The 21891-nt window shown below is 40.5% G+C and overlaps 1 protein-coding gene across 1 annotated transcript in view; it reads left to right on the top strand.

The window, feature by feature from the left end:
• KDSR (3-ketodihydrosphingosine reductase) overlaps window positions 1–21295 on the top strand; it is a 41385-nt gene extending 20090 nt beyond the window's left edge. Inside the window, exons 4-10 of the mRNA XM_070749092.1 lie at window positions 5575–5640; window positions 5743–5838; window positions 7941–8132; window positions 9522–9605; window positions 18232–18315; window positions 18835–18936; window positions 20199–21295. Coding sequence (XP_070605193.1) covers window positions 5575–5640; window positions 5743–5838; window positions 7941–8132; window positions 9522–9605; window positions 18232–18315; window positions 18835–18936; window positions 20199–20309 — 735 coding nt within the window. The 3' untranslated portion in view covers window positions 20310–21295. The remainder of the gene's footprint in view (window positions 1–5574; window positions 5641–5742; window positions 5839–7940; window positions 8133–9521; window positions 9606–18231; window positions 18316–18834; window positions 18937–20198) is intronic.
• The last annotated feature ends 596 nt before the right edge of the window (window positions 21296–21891 follow it).

The raw sequence follows: 21891 nt of genomic DNA, 5'->3' as shown, positions 1-21891 counted from the left end.
TTTGAAATCAGAGAGGTATTTATTAGTCAATTCTTACATTCCTTGTAAGCAGAATCAACGAGTACAGCAGAGTAATCTACAGTGGCATATAGTGGATGATGACTACATGAATACATGTAATTCAAAGGAAACAGGAAACCCCCTGACTCTTAGATTTCATTGGATTACTATTTTTCATTATTCACTGTTTCATTCATTCATTCATTCGTTCGTTATTGATTATTTCACTGAATTACAATTTTTGATTATTGGTCAAGGTGCAGTTGATGATAGGTAGGTAACTTCCTATGACCTCAGGAAGGCTTCACTCTATTTACTCGAGTTGTAGTTTACCTCTTCTACATTATATATCAGCAATTAATTTTCCCAAAGGGCCACATGAGAAATCGGGAAGGATGCTGCCACCATTCTGCTGCCACTGCCTTCCCACCACTCCATCTGCCACTTGCCACCGCAGGTCAGACAGTGGCAACCAAAGAGCTAGATGTGGCCTGCAGGCCATAAAATGCCCAGTTCCATTTCAGTTGATCAGTGTAATGCATGGTGGTTGGTTTTATATTGTAAAAAGTCATAATTTGCCTTATTTTTGGTTCGCTGGACGAATCACACTTACACAATCCAGATTATTTATTTATTTATTGGATTTGTATGCCGCCCCTCTCCGAGACTCGGAGCAGCTAACAGCAATAATAAAACAGTGTACAATAGTAATCTAATACTAAAAACGATTAAAAACCCATTAATATAAAAACCAGACATACATACATACATACCATGCATAGAATTGTAAAGGCCTAGGGGGAAAGAGGATCTCAATTCCCCCATGCCTGACGGCAGAGGTGGGTTTTAAGTAGCTTACGAAAGGCAAGGAGGGTGGGGGCAATTCTAATCTACTATCTAATCTAATAATTCTATTCAATTCTAATTATGTTTTAGAATGATGCATAAACTTGTACTATACATACAGAACAAATATGTACTGTATGTATAGTAATGGTTAAGTGATTGTTGAAACAATGATATGTTTTGGATGCCAAGATGAATAAAGAAAAGGGAGACAACACAAAGAAGACAAGTATGTAAATAAAGCATAATAAAATGAGATTATTAGAGAGGAGAAGATAAGGAAATAAACAGGAATTGAAGAGCTGTAATACAGTAAAAGAAACAGCAATATAAAACGGGAGAGTGATTCTTCTGGAGAGTTACAAAAACCTGTTATCTTTAAAGAAGGTTTTTCTTTATTAAAATATGAGGGTTATCCAGAAAGTAAGGTTACAAGGCACATAGTTCTTACGGGGAATGTTCATGGGGGAAGTTGGTATTACTATCGTGTGGCGGGAAGCCAGCGAAAGAGAACGACCAGTGCCAATGGTCAGTAGATCATTGACTGGCATTGCAGAGATGGTTAGGGATGAGCATCCTCATTCCGTTTTCCACCAAGTACGAAGTGTGCGCTGTAATACGCTACCTGAATGCTAAGGGCATGAATTTCTTATTAGTTAGAAAAAGGAATAATAAGTATTTAAGCCCTGAATAATGAGCCCTGAAAAATAAGAATATATTTGTTGTTCTTGTTTTTAATTGCAAAGTCATGTTCGACCCATCGCGACCCCATGGACAATGTTCCTCCAGGCCTTCCGATCCTCTACCACCCCCCAGAGTCCATTTAATTGCAGGCCGACTGCTTCAGTGACTCCATCCAACCACCTCATTCTCTGTTGTCCCCTTTTGCCCTCACTGGAGCATTAGACTCTTCTCCAGTGAGTCCTTCCTTCTCATTAGGTGCCCAAAGTACTTGAGTTTCATCTTCAAGATCTGGCCTTCTAAAGAGCGGTCAGGTTTGATCTTCTCTAGAACTGACCAGTTTGGTCACCTTGCAGTCCAAGGGACTCAAAGGAGTTTTCCCCAGCACCATAATTCAAAAGCCTCAATTCTTTGGCCCTCAGTCTTTCTCATGGTGCCACTTTCGCAGTCATATATTGCTATGACTATACACACTTTTGTTGGCAGGGTGATGTCTCTGTTTTTTAGTATGTTGTCTAGATTTGCCATAGCTTTCCTCCCCAGGAGCAAGCGTCTTTTAATTTCTTGACTGTAGTCCCCATCTGCAGTGATCTTGGAGCCCAGGAAAATAAAATCTGTCACTACCTCCATTTCTTCCCCATCTATTTGCCAGGAATAGAGAGGGCTGAATGCCTTGATCTTAGCTTTCTTAATGTTGAGCTTCAAGCCAATGTTTGCACTCTCCTTCTTCACCCGCATCAAGGGGCTTTTTAGTTCCTCTTCACTGTGCATTATACATTTGAGTACTCATAGCTGTCTATTAATGCAAACCTTTTGCTGAGCTTCTTGATTTTAGAATGCATTGAATGGTTTACAATGACTTTGGCATTAAATGTGTTATTTAGCCATGTAAAGAACAACAGATGAGCTAGCCCAACCCTATCTAATAAAAATTCCTACAATGGTCAGCCCTACATTGATAAGAAGCCCATAAATAAGATCTCTACATAATAAAACCTTACTATTCATTTTTCCCAGCAGCTATTTCCAGGAGGCTGTTCAAAACTGCGATTTTCATTGATACAATAGTTGCATCCTGCAGGAAATCTTCGTCCAGATAAAATAAAGCTTATACTTTTACCTAATGTCTTAATGACTAGCCAAAATCTGTGCTTGCTACCACACTTACCCGTTTTTCAAAGAAGGAGGAGTGGACTCAGGATGATGCCAGCTTAGTTTTAGTAGTGTTCAAGGCATGAATGTTAATTTTTGTGACTCATCAGTGACACATTGGGGAAGCATACATCTGCTACCCACAAATAGTTTTCTTGAAAGTCTGTTTGTTTGAAAGCCAGTTTGGTATACAGTGTTCCCTTGACTTTCGCGGGGGATACGTTCCAAGACCGCCCACGAAAGTTAAATTTCCGCGAAGTAGAGATGCTCCCTTTCTTTCCTTCCTTCCTCCCCCTCCCTCCTTCATTCCTGGTTTTACTTACTCCCAGAACCCACAGGGGCAAAGGAACAGCAAGCAGGGGGCTTTGCTGTGCTCGCTGCGGCGGCGGGGGGCGGCAGTAAGGCTCGGCTTCAATTGGAGCATACCAACGCTCCGAGAATTAAAGGGGTGGGATCGGAAGGCTGGGGCGGAAACGGAGCCTTTATTTAAAGAAGCAGGACAGCTGAGGTGGAGGGGGGCAAGGAGGAGGAGAGTTAAAACACACAGTATTGTACATCGGGCAGCCCCAGAAAACCCTTGGTGTGCAAAAAAACCACAGAGTATTTTTTTAATAATATTTTTTGAAAAACTGTGGTAGAGACTTTTCGCGAAGTCGAAAATCGAGGGAACACTGTATATTAATGACATATGCTTGCACCTCAGAGATGCAAGCTAGCTGGGTGACTTCGGACCAACCATTCTTTCTCAGCCCAAACCACCTCACAGGATTGTTGGGGTGGGGGAAATAGGATGAGAAGGAATATTATGTATGGAAAACTTCCAATGTTGAAGCATCCACAACTTCCAGAGGGAAGTCATTCCACAGATTGATTGTTCCATCAGGAAATTTCTCCTTAGTTCTAGATTGCTTCTCTCCTTGATTAGTTTCCATCCATTGCTGTTGCTACTTTTTTTTTGCATATGTTTTATTTGAAGTTTTCCTTTAACAACCAACATGTTTGTAGACAGTGTAATGACTGGGTTTCACGCAGTGCTCACAGTACTAATATACACTGCTGTAAAAAATAAAGGGGACACTTAAACAACACAACATAACTCCGAGTAAATCAAACTTCTGTTAAATCAAACTGTCCATTTAGGAAGCAACACTGATTGACAATCAATTTCACATGCTATTGTGCACATTCAACTTTGTACAGAACAAAGTATCAATGAGAATATTTCATTCATTCAGATTTAGGATGTGTTATTTGAGTGTTCCCTTTATTTTTTTGAGCAGTATAGTAACATATACAGAATTTTTATCTTCCAACTTCTAACCTTAATGTGCTCATTATAATTATAATATATTCTTTTATGTATCAATTTATATTATACTATTTTCCCAATTTATACTTATTTATTTTTCCCTTATGTTGGGGTTCTTCTATATTCACCTCATTATCTCTAACCAATACTATTCTCTCTTTGTGATTTTTAATCATTTTCTCCAAAAGTATATCAATAACATTTCTTTATATGATGTAATTATTAACCCTGTTAAATCACTCATATTTTACTTTTATAAATATTATTCAGTGTTTTGCCACATTTTCAATATCTCTATTTTCTATAAACACCAATAAAACCAGTTGTCAATAGGATTTAATCAGTCCCAAGATTATATCTCTACATTCCTTAAATTTATAGTAAATGTATAATTATTTGCATGTTAATGTATGAGTTGTTTTTTCTAAACTAAAACCTCAAAATTCGGGTTTAATTACCGTGTTAATACTTTATGATAAATAAATGGGTTTGGGTTGCAGTTTGAGCACTCGATCTCTAAAAGGTATGCCAACACTGTATGGGACTTCCTGCCTGAGCAGTGGGTTGACCTAAAAGATCTCCAAAAATCTAATAAAATAAACAAATAAATATTGTTTCATATTTAAATATGGTAACCCAAATACCGTATTTTTTTTGGCTTACAAGATGTACTTTTTTTGTCTCCCAAAAGAGGATGAAAATGTCTATGTGTTTTATAGACTGAATATTACTGAAGCCCCGCCCACTCACCAGCTTTTTTTGAGGTGGGGCTTAACACACCGCCTAAGATTTTTATTAATATTGCTTCTTCATTGCTTATTTGACCCCTATGACAATCATTAAGTGTTGTACCTCATGATTCTTGACAAATGTATATTTTATTTTATGTACGCTGAGAGCATATGCACCAAGACAAATTCCTTGTGTGTCCAATCACACTTGGCCAATAAAGAATTCTATTCTATTCTATTTTCAGGCTATTATTATTATTATTATTATTATTATTATTATTATTATTATTATTTTGCTTTTTTCAGGCTGTTTTTGAGGCTTTTCTGGGCCATTTTTTTTTTAAACCCTCAAACCCTCAAAAGTATCCTGGTAAAGGCCTCAAAAATGGCCTGAGAAAAGCCTCAAAAATGGGCTGGAAAAAGCCTTCAAAATTGGGCCCCATAAAAGCCTTGAAAATGAGCCAAAGAAGCCTTGAAAACAAGCAAAACAAATGCCCAAAACGAACTGAAGAAATGGCCAGGAAAAAATTGACAGAATGGCCAGAAAAAGACTGGAAAAGGCCCGAAAATGGGGTGAACGGAGGCCCCAAAATTTTTGTTGTTGTTTTCCCCTTCAAAATTTAAGTGCTTCTTATAGTACGATATATATAAATACGGTATATATTTTATAAGAGGCTTTTTTAATTCAAATAATTCTATAGTTTGTTACATGATATGGCATTTGGGAAAGTAGAAATAATTCAAAACAAATAAAATGGTAATTTCAAATGGTTGTAAATTATAAAATCAACAAAATTCCACATTACATTCAGTTGAATGGTGTCATATAATTCTTCATTTTTTTTTCTCATATAGGTTGTGCATTCTATTTCTCTCGATGTTTCCAAAGATTATGCCAATGTGGAGAAGTTGCTTAAACAAGTAAGGGACCTGCTGGTTTTTATAAAACTCATATTTTCATGTTATGCTAGAGATATTCTGTTCAAATGGTAGCATATAATTTGTGACACCAATGTCTTTTAGGCTCAAGAAAGATTGGGTCCTGTTGACATGCTTGTTAATTGTGCTGGAACATCAATGACGGGAAAATTTGAAGAAATTGATACCTCTACGTTTGAGGTAAGTGATCCTAGCTTAAGTCTTAAATAAATCCTTTTCTGTTGCATTATATTGATTATTTACACTATATCAATGTTTCCCAACCTTGGCCACTTGAAGGTATCTGGACTTCAACTCCCAGAATTCCCCAGCCAGCATTCTCTATATCTTATATGGAAGTGAAGTTACTAAAAATTAAAACTAAGGACCTTAAATATAACTTATATAGATGTATCTGTATCTAAATTATACGAAATAAAATATTGAATGTTAATTTTTATACAAAGCAAGTATGTCCAACCGTGGCCTGTGGATTACTAGCTAGTAATGAGCCCCGCACAATTGTAAACTTTTAACATGATGATGTGTATTTATATACATTAACTATATCAGAGCTCTCCAATCTTTTTGGTTTTGCAGACTGACGGGAGGGAGAGAGGGGATAGTCCTATGCACACGCAGTTCCATTTGTGCGAGCAGTAGACACATGCACAATCATTTGCGCGACTGGGGGTGTGCATGTGATTGTCCACTGCTCACACGGGAGGGGATGCACACGGTTGCCCACTCTTCACGCAGATGGGAATTCACATGTGGTCACCCACTGTTTGCGTGGGTGGGGGTGTGCATTCATTTGCGGTCGTCCACCATTTCTACAGCCCGGTTCCATAAGACTCAAGGCCCAATAGTGAGCCTTGGCCCAGGGATCCCTGAACTATATTGTATATCTGGCCTAAGACAATTCCTCTTCACTCAATATAGCCCAGGCAAGCCAAAAGTTTTGACATGCCTGATGCAAAGCATATCTGGGATTTGTTCTATTGTTACTACTTATATCCAATAAGGTCAACTCTTTCCTACTTACATTGTAACATAACCTTGGATACTTTTATGTGTAAAGTGTTGCAACAATTTAATTGTTGAAAATGTTTTGCGGATGTGTGGTATATTAATTAAGAAAAAATATAACAGCGTCATTTTTAAAAGATGAGGCCTTGTAGACACTGTATAGTACTTTCACATTGCTTCAATTAGTTGTCGAGAATGAAGTTAGGCTGCTTGTAACTGTACCGATAAACATGAGAAACTGACTAATAGTGGCTTTCCAGAACTACACTTTCAAATGCTTTCTTGAAAGGTTCTTCGTCTTGGTAGAAAACCCAATAATATATACACAGCCACTCAGGCTCTCATCACCTCGTGTTTTGATTACTGCAATGCGCTCTACATCGGGCTACCCTTGAAGAGTGTTCATAGAATGCAACCGTGCGAGCTGTCATGGGTGTATCTTGGCACACTCATATAACAGCAATGCTCCAGGTGCTGCATTGGCTACCTATTAGCCTCTGGTCACAATTCAAGGTGTTGGTTATTTACCTGTAAAGCCTTACATGGCTTAAGACCAGACTATTTATGGGACTGTCTCCTGCCACATACCTCCCAGAGACCAATAAGATCACACAGGGTGGGCCTTCTCCAGGTTCCATCAACTTTACTAAGCAACGCAGATTGGCAGGACCACGGGCAGGGGGGGGGGCATCTCTGTGGCTTCCCCAGCTCTATGGAATCAACTTCCCCCCTGTGTCTGTACTGCTTCCATCCTACTGGCCTTCCAAAAGGCAGGCCTGGGAGCCATGACTACTACCATCTGTCACAGCCAAATTGTGTTGAATGGCATATTAGATTGGTTTATTTTTTTGGGGGGGGGGGTGTTATAATTGGGGTTTTTATTGGTTTACTAACTAACATTTGACTTGTTTTTATTGTATTGTATTTTTTATATTGTTGTAAGCTGCTCTGAGTCTCATTGGGACTCGGCTGCATAGAAGTTGAATACACACATACACACATACACACACATACATATATACCCCATTGGGTATAGAATTGAGTGCAACACACAGTGTTTTACAAGATTGTAAAGTCAGCATATTGCATGGAGCAATATTTTGTGGGTTTTTTATTATAGGATTATGCCATTATGTAATTTAGATTAAGATTGCTGAAACCTAAATGTGAAGTTACAGTCCAGCACCACACCTGTTTAATCTACCTATGCATTAATACAACCTGTGCCAATGTTATTATGAAAGCAGCTGACACTAATGTATATTTATCTACAGCAATTAATGGCTATCAACTATCTGGGTAGTGTTTACCCAACTCGTGCAGTACTTGGTAAAATGAAGGAAAGAAGAATGGGAAGAATTGTGTTTGTCTCATCTCAGGCTGGACAACTTGGTGTTTATGGCTATTCAGCTTATTCTCCAACAAAATACGCTCTCCGAGGATTAGCTGAATCTTTATATATGGAGGTATGATTATCTTTCACCAGTATCTGTTGTACTTATAGAAAATAGTGATACAGCTTGTTATAGCAATAGCACTTAGGTTACATACAACTTCCTAGTGCTTTACAGTCCTCTCTAACCTTTACAGAGTCAGTACATTTCCCCCAACAATTTGAGTCCTCAATTTACCAACGTTGGAAGGATGAAACATTGAGTCAACTTTGAGCTGCTCAGAATTGAACTCCTGGCAGTGAGCAGCAAGTTAGCTCGCAGTACGGCATTCTAACCACTGCCCCACCGCAGCTCTTATACCATTTAATGTGAAAACATTTGATACAGTTAGGTCAGGGGTGTCAAACTCATGTCATCATGTGATTTATCAGAACTTTTTCTCCCTTCAAGTCCCCAGGCTGTGAGTTGTACATCCCTGAGTAAGGCTAACTGAAGAATATTATTTTTTGAAATGTTTATGGCTAAAAGCAAAACTGATTTATTTCAGTTGTACTTGAATGATTTATGGTGAACACAAAGTAGAAGTTTATTCTACTTTGAAGACCATCAACCCTCTTTCTTTTCCAGAAGTTTTTAAGGCTCAGAAGTTAAGGATAAGAACCAAGTAATAAGTAAAGGCTAAACCAGAAGCAAAATAGCATCCTTAGATGGAGATGGTTGCTTAGAGTAATTTATACTGTAGACTAGAACTATCCTATTTATGAAATATTTCTGAATTACCATGTAATTCATTTAGTTGTTCATTTAACAGAATATTGATAAATTATGTCTCTTCCCTTCTATGCATTCCATAGCAATGCTAATTGTCTCAGTCTGGCAACAGAATATTGAGACTTTTCAAAAGTAGTTGCTGTTAATGGCATGAAAATAAGCTTTTCCTGTTCTATAGATGTATTGAAATAGTCATGCCAACATTATGTCCAGGTTCAAAAGTAAGATCTTTTTTCTTTTTATAGAATATATAAATAACTGTGAATAACTGTATCCTCATAAGTCAGCATCATTTCTTATGATAAAAGAATGCAATATAACCTCTTAAACAAGCAGAATATAGGTTGAAATTATAGTTCACATTCAACTCTAAGTTCATAGTTTTACTGTATTATTTTATAACTTACAGTAAACATCCCAGGTTTTAGTGGGATTTATATGTCTTATAGCCCCAGTACTATCCTACTTGCATTACTGATTTGATTGGTAGCAGCAAATGTCTTATTAGAATAAAATATGTAATAATTGTACAGAGTGTAGGCTAAGCAGTAGGTTTGGAGTACAGTATTACCAAATTCTTAACATATGAGGCAAGTTTATGCCTTTTCTTGCATTTCATCATCTGTTTTTATGTAAAGTTAGTAAGCATGGAACTCTCAGACTACTATAACTGATTATCTTTTTCAATAGGTAAAGCCATATAATATATGCGTGACCATTGCCTATCCTCCAGATACAGACACACCTGGCTTTGCAGAGGAAAGTCAGAACAGGGTAAGTTCTTAGTTTCTTTCAATCAAATTCCTGATAGACACATCAACATTTTTTCTCCAAACTCATTTTATGTTGCATAACAACTCTTATTATGTAGACCACATTCATCACAGTTCTGAAAACTTTTATTGATTGATTAATCTACAACTAAAGTAAAATCCTATATCACAGGTATTTGGTTTACTTGCAAATAAAAAGATTTGCAAAAAGATTATATTAAGTATCTCTAATTAGTGAACATTACAATTTCCCCCATTATTAGTGCCACAACTGTATACTGTAATAGCTGCAAGTATCTGTTCTACCATGAATTCAAATCTGTATCTCTGTTCCAAAATCCCAAAATATTTTTTGTCAGAAAAAAATGGAGTTTTCTTGCAAAAACCCAAAAAAATGCCTGACCTTTAGAGGTTTTGCAACAAAAAGATTTTCTTCTATATCTAACTTTCAACTCTTTTTAACATTCTCGATTTACAAAAGCCTATATATTTAAAGAAAGAAAAATATATGATTTTATTTAATTATTTAGTTATAAGCAACATATTTCTTATAATTGAAGCTCCATATTATTTAACAAAATAATTAATTTAGACAAGAAAAACTTAATCTGAAGATTATATATAATAATGACAAAATTAGAGGCCACTATAGATATATTAACAACAAAAAACCTACAGAAAAAGTGAAGCAAATTAAAAAGTGAATAAAACTTTTTTTAAAAAAGAAAAATTAGACCTGCAGAGACTTCAGACATACATACCATTTTCTCTTCTCCCAGAGCTACATAAATGTGGGAAAAGAAAAACAATAAGAAAATGGAAGGGAAGGACAAGAAGTATTTTCTGCCTCTATGTTCTCAACTTGGGGGACAGGACCCCTTTGGGGGTTGAACGACCATTTCACAGCGGTCACCTAACACCATGGGAAAAGACAAATTTCCCATGGTGTTAGGAACTAAAGCTTCTATTCTGGCACTTTTGGAACGTATTTTTACAATCTGACCAATCAGGCATTTACAGTGGGAGTGTCCCTCTGACCTTCCTGCCAATCAGCTTAAACATGAACTCTATTAAGGGGTTGCGGCATTAGAAAAGTTGAGAACCACTGAGCAAATGTCTCCTCAGTATCCACCATTCCACCCAATGGAAACATCACCTCAGCCAGGCCAGCTTTCTGAGGTTAAGTGGACCGCCTTACATTAGTCTCAACCCTTTGCTCTGCTGTTTTTTGATTTTATATGACCTGTATATACAAGTAGATTATTTTTTAACATATTTTATTTATTTATTTTATTTTATTTATTTATTTTATTTTATTTATTTATTTATTTTATTTATTCATTTGTCCAATACATAAATACATAGGAAGAAAATAGACATGTGATAATATAAAAGAGGGTGAAGGTAAACTTAGAGGAGAGGAATATGAAAGGAAGAGAATATATAAGATAGGTGAAAGAAAGGAAAGACAATTGGACAGGAGACGAAAGGCACACCAGTGCACTTATGTACGCCCCTTACTGGCCTCTTAGGAACCTGGAGAGGTCAAACGTGGAGAGTCTAAGGGAGAAATGTTGGGAGTTAGGGGTTGACACAATTGAGTTCCAATGAGTTCCAAGCTTCGATAACTCGATTGTTGAAATATTGAGGGTAGCCAAACCTATCTTGGCTAATAATATAACTGGTGAAGGGTAGGAAAGTTCAAACTAATAGGAAATTGTATTTTGCTTCTATATGTAGATAGTCCTCAACTTAGATGGTAGCTGGTGTATCCATCTGCAACTTTACCACAAAATGCCTTTTGGGAATGAAACATTTAAAAAACAGTCCGATGTCCCTGCTTCCACCATTTTTTTGTTTCAGGTCTGCTAAAAGGGAGGATGCAGTTTTTGAAGTTCAGTACATTTTCTTATTTATATTGATTTGCCAACAGTATTTATACACTGCCATATTCCATTAGTCTCCAAGCAATCCAGCAATACATTGCAATCCATCTGACCATGATTGCTATTTCTGTTCCCTCCTCATTATTTGGATGTGAAGAGTATAACATATATAGTGGAACCTCATGATACGAACCCCTCGTGATACGAATCCCTCGTGATACGAACCCGGGGTTCAGAAATTTTTTGCCTCTTCTTACAAACTCTTCGTGACGTCAAAGCTTCACCCATGGAATTCCCTATTGGGATTCCCCACCTCCTTTCCAGCCTCCAGATCGGCCGAAAACGCTGCCGCTGATCGCAAAAACGGTGCTCCGCTGAGCGGCTGCGCCCGGCTGTAACCTTCTGAAACAGCCGGGCACTTCTCGGCGGCCTCCGGAACCCGAACCTGAACTTCCAGGTTCGGCGTTCGGGAGAACGCCGAGAAGCCCCCCGGCTGTTTCAGAAGATGACAGCCGGACGGCGGCACCTAGCGGAGCGCCATTTTGTGATTTTTTTTTCTTTTTGCACGCATTAATCGCTTTTACATTGTTTCCTATGGGAAACAATGTTTCGTCTTACGAACTTTTCGCCTTACAAACCTACTTCCGGAACCAATTAAGTTCGTACGATGAGGTATTACTGTAATAGCATAAAGTTTAATAATATAGGTACAGCTATGCTTTTTTCAGTGTTGGAATGGTTCACAGATGAACTAGGTTATGCAATAGCATATTCTTAGTGTTTGAATTTGAAAAGACAATATTGTTACCCTGTTTCCCCAAAAATAAAACTCTGTTTTATATTTGTTTGAACCCCAAAATTAATCACTTGGCCTTATTTTTGGGGAGGTGAGTATGGAGCAAAAGGGGGATTCTCTTGCTGCCTTAACTGATTTCCTACTCTGTCTCCCTAACCAGAGGAAATGGTATTTTCAGGGATGGCTTATTTTAGGGGAAAGACAGTAGGAGATACTTTATATTTCTACATGCTAGAAGCTGTGCACAGATCTGCTTGCATGCTCATCGAGCCAAGTATTTGGTTAGAACAGATTGTGCTTTTCAAGATGGTTATCCCTCGAAGCATGGACAAGATCTCTGATAACATGTGTATCTCTCATTCTCTACCTCATCTCTGGGTTATTCAGTTTTCTGTTTGGCAGAGATCCTAACCTACATAACTTTTGAAATATGCACAGTAGGATCTGTGAGAGGAAAACCCAAGTGGGTGTATTACAACACGCCAAGTTGTATTTACATTACAAAGAAAACTACAATCAGTGTTAATTAAATGGGAGGGAGTGTACTGTTGGGCATAAGGAAAGTTAATACAAAATGCTTTTCATGAAAAGGGAGAGGACAACTTAGTTCTGCTGAGCATTGAAAGTTCACTGCATGGGACTTTCAGGAAGAAATGGAGGAGAGTCCGTGATTATAGTAGAATGAATGACTGAGAAGTAGACTTGCTTTCTATATAGGTAGTCCTTAACTTATTGCCATTCACTTAGTGAGGGTGTTGGCAACCTGTGGCTCCGGAGCTGCATGTGACTTTTTGACCCATTTCCTACAGCTTCCTGCTGACCTTGCGCGACCTACTCTCCACCCCAACACTCTGCCCCAACCCGGCCATGGCCGATGCCAACCTCACTAACGCAAGGGCTGGCAGGGTGGGAATGGGATCTGGGAGGAGGGTACGACAGAAAGGGGAGAAGCCTGTAATTGAGCAAGCACGAGCCACGGTGGTGGCTTCCCCAAAGATGATCTTTGTCCTCATGTGATCCCCTGGCCAGCTGATATGGGGCCGGGGATATGGCATGCTCAAGCGGGGATACCCTCAAACGAGAGGCTGGACTCAGCCAAAGTGTAATGAAGAAGCGCAGGACGGGCAGGTGAGAGTCTTTGGCAAGGGCACTCTGGATTTCTGTGAGCCTGATCCCTGCGGTAGGCGGGCGAGGTTTTGCAGGGCCAGCATCCTTTTCCCACTGCCCTGAGCTTCTTTACTCCTCCAACTGAGTGGTGCTGCTGGCAAGGTAATTGAAAAGCTTCCTCCAGGCGTCGAAAGTTCCCCATGCGAGATTTAAAGCTGCTTGGAGGACCCTTTTCAATCAATGCTGCTGGCGGTACCACTCAGCTGGAGGCCAAGAAGCTCAGGGCAGCAGGGAAAGGTGCCAAACCTTGTACGCTCAACCTGAGGATCAGGCTCGGAGAAAGCCAGAGTATCCTCACTCATGCACAATAAGAGAGAAATGAGTGAGAGAAAAGGGAGAGATATGAAGAAATGATGGAGCGAATGAAGAGGAAAAGGGGAGAAACAAATGAGAGAGAAGGAGAAAGAAAGGAAAAAAGGAGAGAAAAACAAGAGAGAGAAATGAGAGATGAGAAAATTTATTTATTTATTCATTCATTCATTCATTTGTCCAACACACAAATACATAGGAAGAAAAATAGACATGTAGTAATATATATAAGGGTAAAAGTGAACTTAGAGGAGAGGATATATGAAAGAAAGAAAATATATATGATAAGTGAGAGAAAGAAAAGACAATTGGACAGGGGACGAAAGGCACACCAGTGCACTTATGTACGCCCCTTACTGGCCTCTTAGGAACCTGGAGAGGTCAATCGTGGAGAGTCTAAGGGAGAAATGTTGGGGGTTAGGGGTTGACACAATTGAGTCCGGTAATGAATTCCACGCTTCAATAACTCGATTGTTGAAATCATATTTTTTACAGTCAAGTTTGGAGCGGTTCTTATTAAGTTTGAATCTGTTGCATGCTCTTGTGTTGTTGTGGTTGAAGCTGAAGTAGTCATTGACCGGTAGGAGGTTGTAGTATATGATCTTGTGGGCAATACTCAAGTCGTGTTTTAGGCGCCGTAGTTAATGGGAGAAAAATAATGGGAGAAAAAGGAAAAAGGAACAGAAAAGAGAGAAGGGATAGAGAGAGGAAGAGAAATGAGAGGCAACTCGAGGGAGAGAATGGGAAAACAGAGAAGGTAGGAGAAAGAAAAAGGCAGAAGGTTGGGGAGAAGAAAAAGAGAAATGAGAGGGGGGCAGGGGAGGAATCAGGGAGACAGACAGACAAACTCATTTACCACAGAAAACACCGGAGCCACAAAACCTGGATAGGTGTGTCTGGGGGGAGTCATGTGAATGGGTGGCAGGTTTTATGGCTCCCGATGTTTTGTTTTCTGTAGGAAACGGCTCGAAATGACTTGTGTTTAAGGTTGCAGACCCCTGATAGTAAATATTAAATGTTATCTCCCCCCACCTTTGCTTAATGATTGATACACAAAAAGATTGTGAAATCAGTCGGTCATATGGGTAACTCACTTTACAATTATCATGTCTAGTGACTGTAAAGGCCAGAGTCTATTTTTCTTTTTCTGCTTTTTCTATTTTTTGGGTTCTATTTTTAAAATGAATTTGTATTTTTAGTTTATACTTTTAATTATAAGGTTTAATAAAATTACCATAAAACATAAAAGTTATTTTTAAAAAAAAGAAATAAAAAAGCTTGCCAAATCAAAAAAAGGGAATTATCCCTGAGTACAGGTATATGATTATAGAAATGGTCAGTGGGCACTATAAAACACTTCATTGTTAGTTTTACTCTCAGAAACTACAAAAAAACCAATATATTTTAGGGTTTAGAGATATATACTGTTGGATCATTCTTGATGCATCTGTTTTATGTAACAGAAAGATTTCAGATTGGTGTTTTTTTGTGGCTAGATTTGTCAATGCATTTATCTTTAATTGTGGATTTTTTTGCCTATGTAGACTCATTGCTCCTGAGATTGCAGGTTGTGAGTCCCTCTTTGTGAAGTTGGATCTAAGGGTTCAGGTGGGCTTGTTGCTCACGTACCTGCTTCCCAGCTGTGTGTCAACAGCCCTGCCTGTGCTGCTCGAGGAGGAAGCGGTAGAGCTCCCCAGACTTATTGTCTTGGGGGACTTTAATCTACCGTCACTCAGTGAATCCTCTGGACTGGCAGAGGAGTTCATGGCCACCATGGACCTGACTCAAGTAGTACAGGGTCCAACTCACGAGGGGGGCACGCACCTGACATGATATTTCTATCGGAGCAATTGAGCAATGGTCTGAGACTAAGGGGTTTAGGTGTTCTGCCTTTGTCATGGTCAGACCATTTTCTACTATGGCTTGACTTCGAGGCTCCAATCCTCCCCCGCAGGAAGGCGGAACCGACTAGGTGGTTCTGCCCCAGACGCCTGATGGACCCTGAGGGCTTTCAGACGGCACTTGGGGTTTTACCAGGTTCCCCCTTACACAGTTCGGCAGATTCACTTGCCGTGGCCTGGAACAAGGCTGCGACAGAGGCTCTTGACCGGAATGCCCCGTTGCGACCTCTCTGTGGCACTAGACCCCGGAGGGCTCCTTGATTTACCAAGGAACTCTGGGTGTTGAAACACCAGAAGAGATGTCTAGAGAAGCAATGGAGGAAAAGCAAATCTGAGTCTAATCGAACACTTGTAAGAGCTCACATTAAGACTTACAAAGTGGCGCTCAAGGTAGCAAGATGCGCGTATCATGCCGCCTTGATTGCATTAGCGGAATCCCGGCGGGCTGCTCTGTTTAGGGTGACCCGCTCCCTCCTTAATCAGGGAGGCAGTTGGGGAGCCCGTGCAGAGTAGTTCCGAGGAATTTAACTCATTTTTCGCTGATAAAGTTGCTCAGATTCGGACGAGCCTTGACTCCGATTGGATTGCAGTGTCGGCTGACAACGAGTCAGTCGAGGTGACTGGGGCCCATCTTTGTCCACCTGTCTGGGAGGAGTTTGACTTGGTGACACCTGATGAAGTAGACAAGGCCATTGGAGCTGTGAGTTCCGCCACTTGTTTGCTGGATCCAAGTCCCTCTTGGCTGATTTCGGCCAGCAGAGAGGTGACACATAGCTGGGTCCAGGAGATTGTCAACGCTTCTTTGAGGAGGGGGGGTCCTTTCCGGCTCCCTACAAGGAGGCACTTGTGCGCCCCCTCCTCAAGAAGCCTTCCCTGAACCCAGCCGTGCTTAACAACTATTGTCCAGTCTCCAACCTTCCCTTTATGGGGAAGGTTGTTGAGAAGGTGGTGGCGCTCCAGCTCCAGCAGTCCTTGGAGGAAACCGATTATCTAGGTCCTCAACAGTCAGGATTCAGGCCCAGCTACAGCATGGAAACTGCTTTGGTCGCACTGATGGATGATCTCTGGCGGGCCCTGGACAGGGGCTTGTCCTGTCCTGGTGCTTCTTGACCTCTCAGTGGCTTTCGATACCATTGACCATGGGATCCTTCTACGCCGGCTGGAGGGGTTGGGAGTGGGAGGCACTGTTCTTCAGTGGTTCTCCTACCTCTCCAGTCGGTTGCAGTCAGTGTTAGTGGGGGGCCAGAGGTCGACCTATAGGTCTCTCCCTTGTGGGGTGCCTCAGGGGTCGGTCCCCTCCCCCCGCTATTTAATATCTACATGAAACCGCTGGGTGAGATCATTCAAGGGCATGGAGTGAGGTATCATCAGTACACTGATGATACCCAGTTGTACATCACCCAATGTCCAGTCAGCAAAGCAGTGAAAGTGATGTGTCGGTGCCTGGAGGCTGTTAGGGTCTGGATGGGTGTCAGTAGGCTCAAACTCAACCCTGACAAGGCAGAGTGGCTGTGGGTTTTGCCTCCCAAGGACAATTCCATCTATCCGTCCATTACCCTGGGGGGAGGAGTTATTGACCCCCTTGGAGAGGGTCCGCAACTTGGGCGTCCTCCTCAATCCACAGCTAACATTAGAGCACCACCTTTCAGCTGTGGTGAGGAGGGCGTTTGCCTGGTGCACCAGTTGCAGCCCTATCTGGTCAGGGAGTCACTGCTCACAGTTATTCATGCTCTCATCATCTCGAGGTTCGACTTCTGCAACGCTCTCTACATGGGACTATCTTTGAAAAGTGTTCAGAAACTTCAGATCGTGCAGAATGCAGCTGCAAGAGCAATCATGGGCTTTCCTAGATATGCCCATGTCTCGTCAACACTCCGCGGCCTGCACTGGCTGCCAATCAGTTTCCGGTCACAATTCAAAGTGTTGGTTATGACCTATAAAGACCTACATGGCGTCGGACCAGAATACCTTCGGGACCGCCTTCTGCCACATGAATACCCGCAAACGATTAGGTCTCACAGAGTCAGCCTTTGCGAGTCCTGTCGACAAAACAATGTCATCTGGTGGGACGCAGGGGAAGAGCCTTCTGTGTGGCGGCCCCAGCCCTCTGGAATCAGTTCCCCTGGAGATTAGGACTGCCCCCATCCTCCTTGCCTTTCTCAAACTCCTGAAAACCCACCTATGTCACCAGGCATGAAGAAACTGATATACCCCTAGCTGTTCTGATTTATGTATGGTTTGTCTGGTTGTATGATTGTTCTTTATAAGGGTTTTTAAATTGTTTTTAATATTGAATTTGTATATTATGTATTGCTATTGTGAGCCATCCCGAGTCTTCAGAGAGGGGCGGCATACAAATCTAATAAATTATTATTATTATAATTATTATTATTTTGGTTTATTATGGTTTTCTTAATGTTATTATTACTAATTATTTGACTTGTTTATTGTATGTACTATTTATTGTTGTAAGCCACTGTGAGTTCCACTGGGATTGGGCGGCATAGAAGTCAAATAAATTAAATTAAATTTATTTATTTACATATGATCTTTGTGTTTCTATTTTAGGTGTTAGAAACCAAGCTTATTTCAGAATCATCAATAATCTGTCAACCTGACCATGTTGGCAAAGTTATCGTTAAGGATGCTGTTGTAAGTAAAATACTGCATTTTTCCTGGATGACGAGCAAACATGAGTGGATTGTTAGTTGGGAAAAAAACAAAACAATTATAGTTTACAAAAAGTTGATTCCATGCATAGTAACATTTCTCTTCAACTATCAAAATTGAAGGTTTTAATACTACAGTATTGAGTAGCATCAGAAATGTAGTGTCTTACATTGTTAAAAATAAAAAACTCTCTGTTCCAAAGGGTATCAAAAGCTAATATATAAAAATATCAAAGGAGGAGTACCAGTAGTGGGTTTCACTTACCTTCGCTACCGGTTCGAAACTATGAATGAATGTCGTGTGCCTGTATTTTGTTCGGGTTTGGCGCTACTGTGCATGCGCAAATCATCCATGATCACATCCAGGTGGGAGGGCAGACTCTCCCTCTGCCGCTACCAGTTCTCCAGAACCAAGGCAAACTGGTAGCAAAGTTCTTCATATGATAACGGAATTGTTTTGATAATGTATTGGTGTTTTGTTTGGTTTTATGATTTCCCACAGAAAGGAAAATTTACCAGTTCTGTTGGTGCTGAGGGTCACATGCTAACAATATTGACTAACGGAATGGCCCCAGCTTCTTCCATTGCTGAAATCCTAGAGTCGGTAAGAAACAAAAATCAAGATAGAAGCATTGTTTTTGGAATTATTGTGATGCTTTGTAATGGTCGAAGTTAATGATGGGAGTAAATCCAGCATTTATAGTTAGGGTTGATCTTTTTTATTAACTTTCATGAAACCTCCTCTTGGTTTCCTCTAATTTGAATCTTTTCAAGTAGTAGTTCATAGCTTACAGTGAAAGATAAGGTGCTCCATTTATTCTTGATTGAATTAAGTTCAAATTTATAAAATATGTTCTCAACCGCAATTGAGGCAGTTTTATTTTTTATTTTTAGCAACAACACCATCACTTAATTCAGGAAAATAGAATATTTGGTTTTGTAGGTTAAGGCCTCTCCTCTCCACTTAAGAATTGTTCCATCCATCCCAGGGTTCTCCTGCACAAAACATGTACAGGGCAGAACCAAGAAGGTTAGCCATGTATTTTTAATCTGTACAAGAGAAGAAAGAATAACTGAAAGAGTCATGCATAGAGATATAGATATTACTTAGTATAATATCTTCCAATTCACCAAGGAAATTGGGATTTAAATTAATCTCTTGGCTTTTATTTCTTTACACCTGATTTAATCTGTAAGAATTGTGAAATTGTCTATTTAATATTTACATGAAACCGCTGGGTAAAATCACAATTCAAAGTGTTGGTAATGACCTTTAAAGCCTTTCATGGCATTGGACCAGAATACCTCCGGAACCACCTTCTACCGCACGAATCCCAGCGGTCTATAAGGTCCCACAGAGTTGGCCTTCTCTGGGTCCCGTCGACCAAACAATGTTGTTTGGCGGGCCCCTGGGGAAGAGCCTTCTCTGTGGCGGCACCGGCCCTCTGGAATCAACTCCCCCCCGGAGATTAGAACGGCCCCCACCCTCCTTGTCTTTCGCAAGTTACTCAAGACCCACCTATATCGCCAGGCATGGGGGAATTAAGACATCTCCCCCAGGCTTTCTTATATTTTATGTTTGGTATGTATGTGTTGTATGGTTTTTAAATTGTTGGGGTTTTGTAATGTAATTTTATTATTAGATTTGTTCCATTGTTATACTGTTTTTTATTGTTGTTGTGAGTTACCCCGAGTCTTTGGAGAGGGGCGGCATACAAATCTAATAAATTGAATTGAATTCAATTGAAATGCCTATTTAGGCAAAATATGTCATATATTTCCTTTGCATATAATGAAATGTGTGGTTTTTGCATTTAAAATAAATAAAATTTTATGTTGAATTAAATGTTACTCTTTCTCTCACAGATATTCTTCCTGGGCCTTTTTCGCTTGGTCAGCCTGTATTTTATAGCAGGTTTTGACAGAATTATTCGCCGTTGCATGACAGAAAAAGAGAAATCTGAAAAGACAGACTGAAATACAACCATGCTTTGAACTAAATCCTGATTAGAAAGGTGGACAATTTGTTGTCAAATAGGACCGTGCTTGTGTGGTCTGAATATGCCTCATAGCGATATATATGCTGAAGTGATGGTAATCTTCAGTGGTGAAAGAAGGAAACAAATGAACAGTTCCAGAAAAAGTGGTAATGAAGAAGACTGTTCTTTATTGTCTGCTATTTGAAATGAAATTATGAAAGAGCAGAGCTTCGCGGTGCTTTTTTTTTTTTTTTGCTGGTAATTCTACACAAATACATTGCTTTAGCAGTGCTGAAGTATTTGTCCAATGGTAAATTGTATCCAGAATTGGATAAACAACTTGGTTTCTTTTAGTTATTGAGGACTACAATTCTCACATGTGATTACCATTGTCCTTGCCATTGCCCTTCCCCCTTCGCCATTGCCTCCAAGCCTTGAAGAATGTAAGGTTACCTGACCAAATCTAAGATACAATTAACATGTTTCTGTGATGTAGAACACAGCTCGACTGCCTCAAGACTAATCCTTATTTCCTAACTCGCCTAAATCATGCAATTGAGTTGTCTATTGACACTTTATATAAAGAAAAGCTCTCTTTTTTAAAATTTAAATTGTAGTTAGTTATATGAAGAAGACTACAGTGTTCCCTCGATTTTCGCGGGGGATGCGTTCTGAGACCGCCCGCGAAAGTCGAATTTCCGTGAAGTAGAGATGCAGAAGTAAATACACTATTTTTGGCTATGAACAGTATCCCAAGCTTTCCCTTAACACTTTAAACCCCTAAATTACAATTTCCCATTCCCTTAGCAACCATTTAGATTATTACTCACCATGTTTATTTATTAAAGTTTATTAAAAGAAATGTTTTTGAAAGGCAGACGAAAGTTTGGCAATGACATATGACGTCATCAGGCGGGAAAAACCGTGGTATAGGGGAAACTGCAAAGTATTTTTTAATTAATATTTTTGAAAAAACGTGGTACAGTGATCCCCCGGTTATTGCGTTCCCGACCATTGCGAACAGGCTAATTTGCGATTTTTGAACCCGGAAGTCAAAACACCATCTGCGCATGCGTGCCCTTTTTTTCTATGGGCACGCATGCGTAGATGGCGCCGGGCAGATCAGCTGCTGGGCGGCTTCCCTAGGTCTTCCCCCTCTTGGCAGGCATCAGCGAGGAGTTTCCCCACCGCCCACGCAAACTCCTCGCTGCTGCCGCTTCGCTCGGGCCGCTTCCCAGCTGAGTACTCAGCTGGGAAGCGGCCCGAGCGAACGGCTTGTCCGCAGCCTGCCTGCCCGCGCACCCGCGGCTCGCGCGCCCTTCTCCCGCCCACGCCGTTCGCTCGGGCTGCTTCCCAGCTGAGTACTCAGCTGGGAAGCGGCCCGAGCGAACGGCTTGTCCGCAGCCTGCCCACGCCGTTCGCTCCCCCTCTTGCTGGCGGGAGGGTGAAAAGCCCTCCCCAGCACCCGCTCGCCCGCCCTTCGCCCGGCCACCCGCCGTTCGCTCGCTGCTCACCCGGGTTCGGGGGGGGGGGGTGCTGGCAAGCCACCCATGCCGGCGGCGGCGTTTTAAAACAGCCGC

This window comes from Erythrolamprus reginae, chromosome 3 (assembly GCF_031021105.1).
Source record: "Erythrolamprus reginae isolate rEryReg1 chromosome 3, rEryReg1.hap1, whole genome shotgun sequence".
In the NCBI taxonomy this organism is placed as follows: domain Eukaryota; kingdom Metazoa; phylum Chordata; class Lepidosauria; order Squamata; family Dipsadidae; genus Erythrolamprus; species Erythrolamprus reginae.
This window is presented reverse-complemented; position numbering and strand designations above follow the sequence as displayed.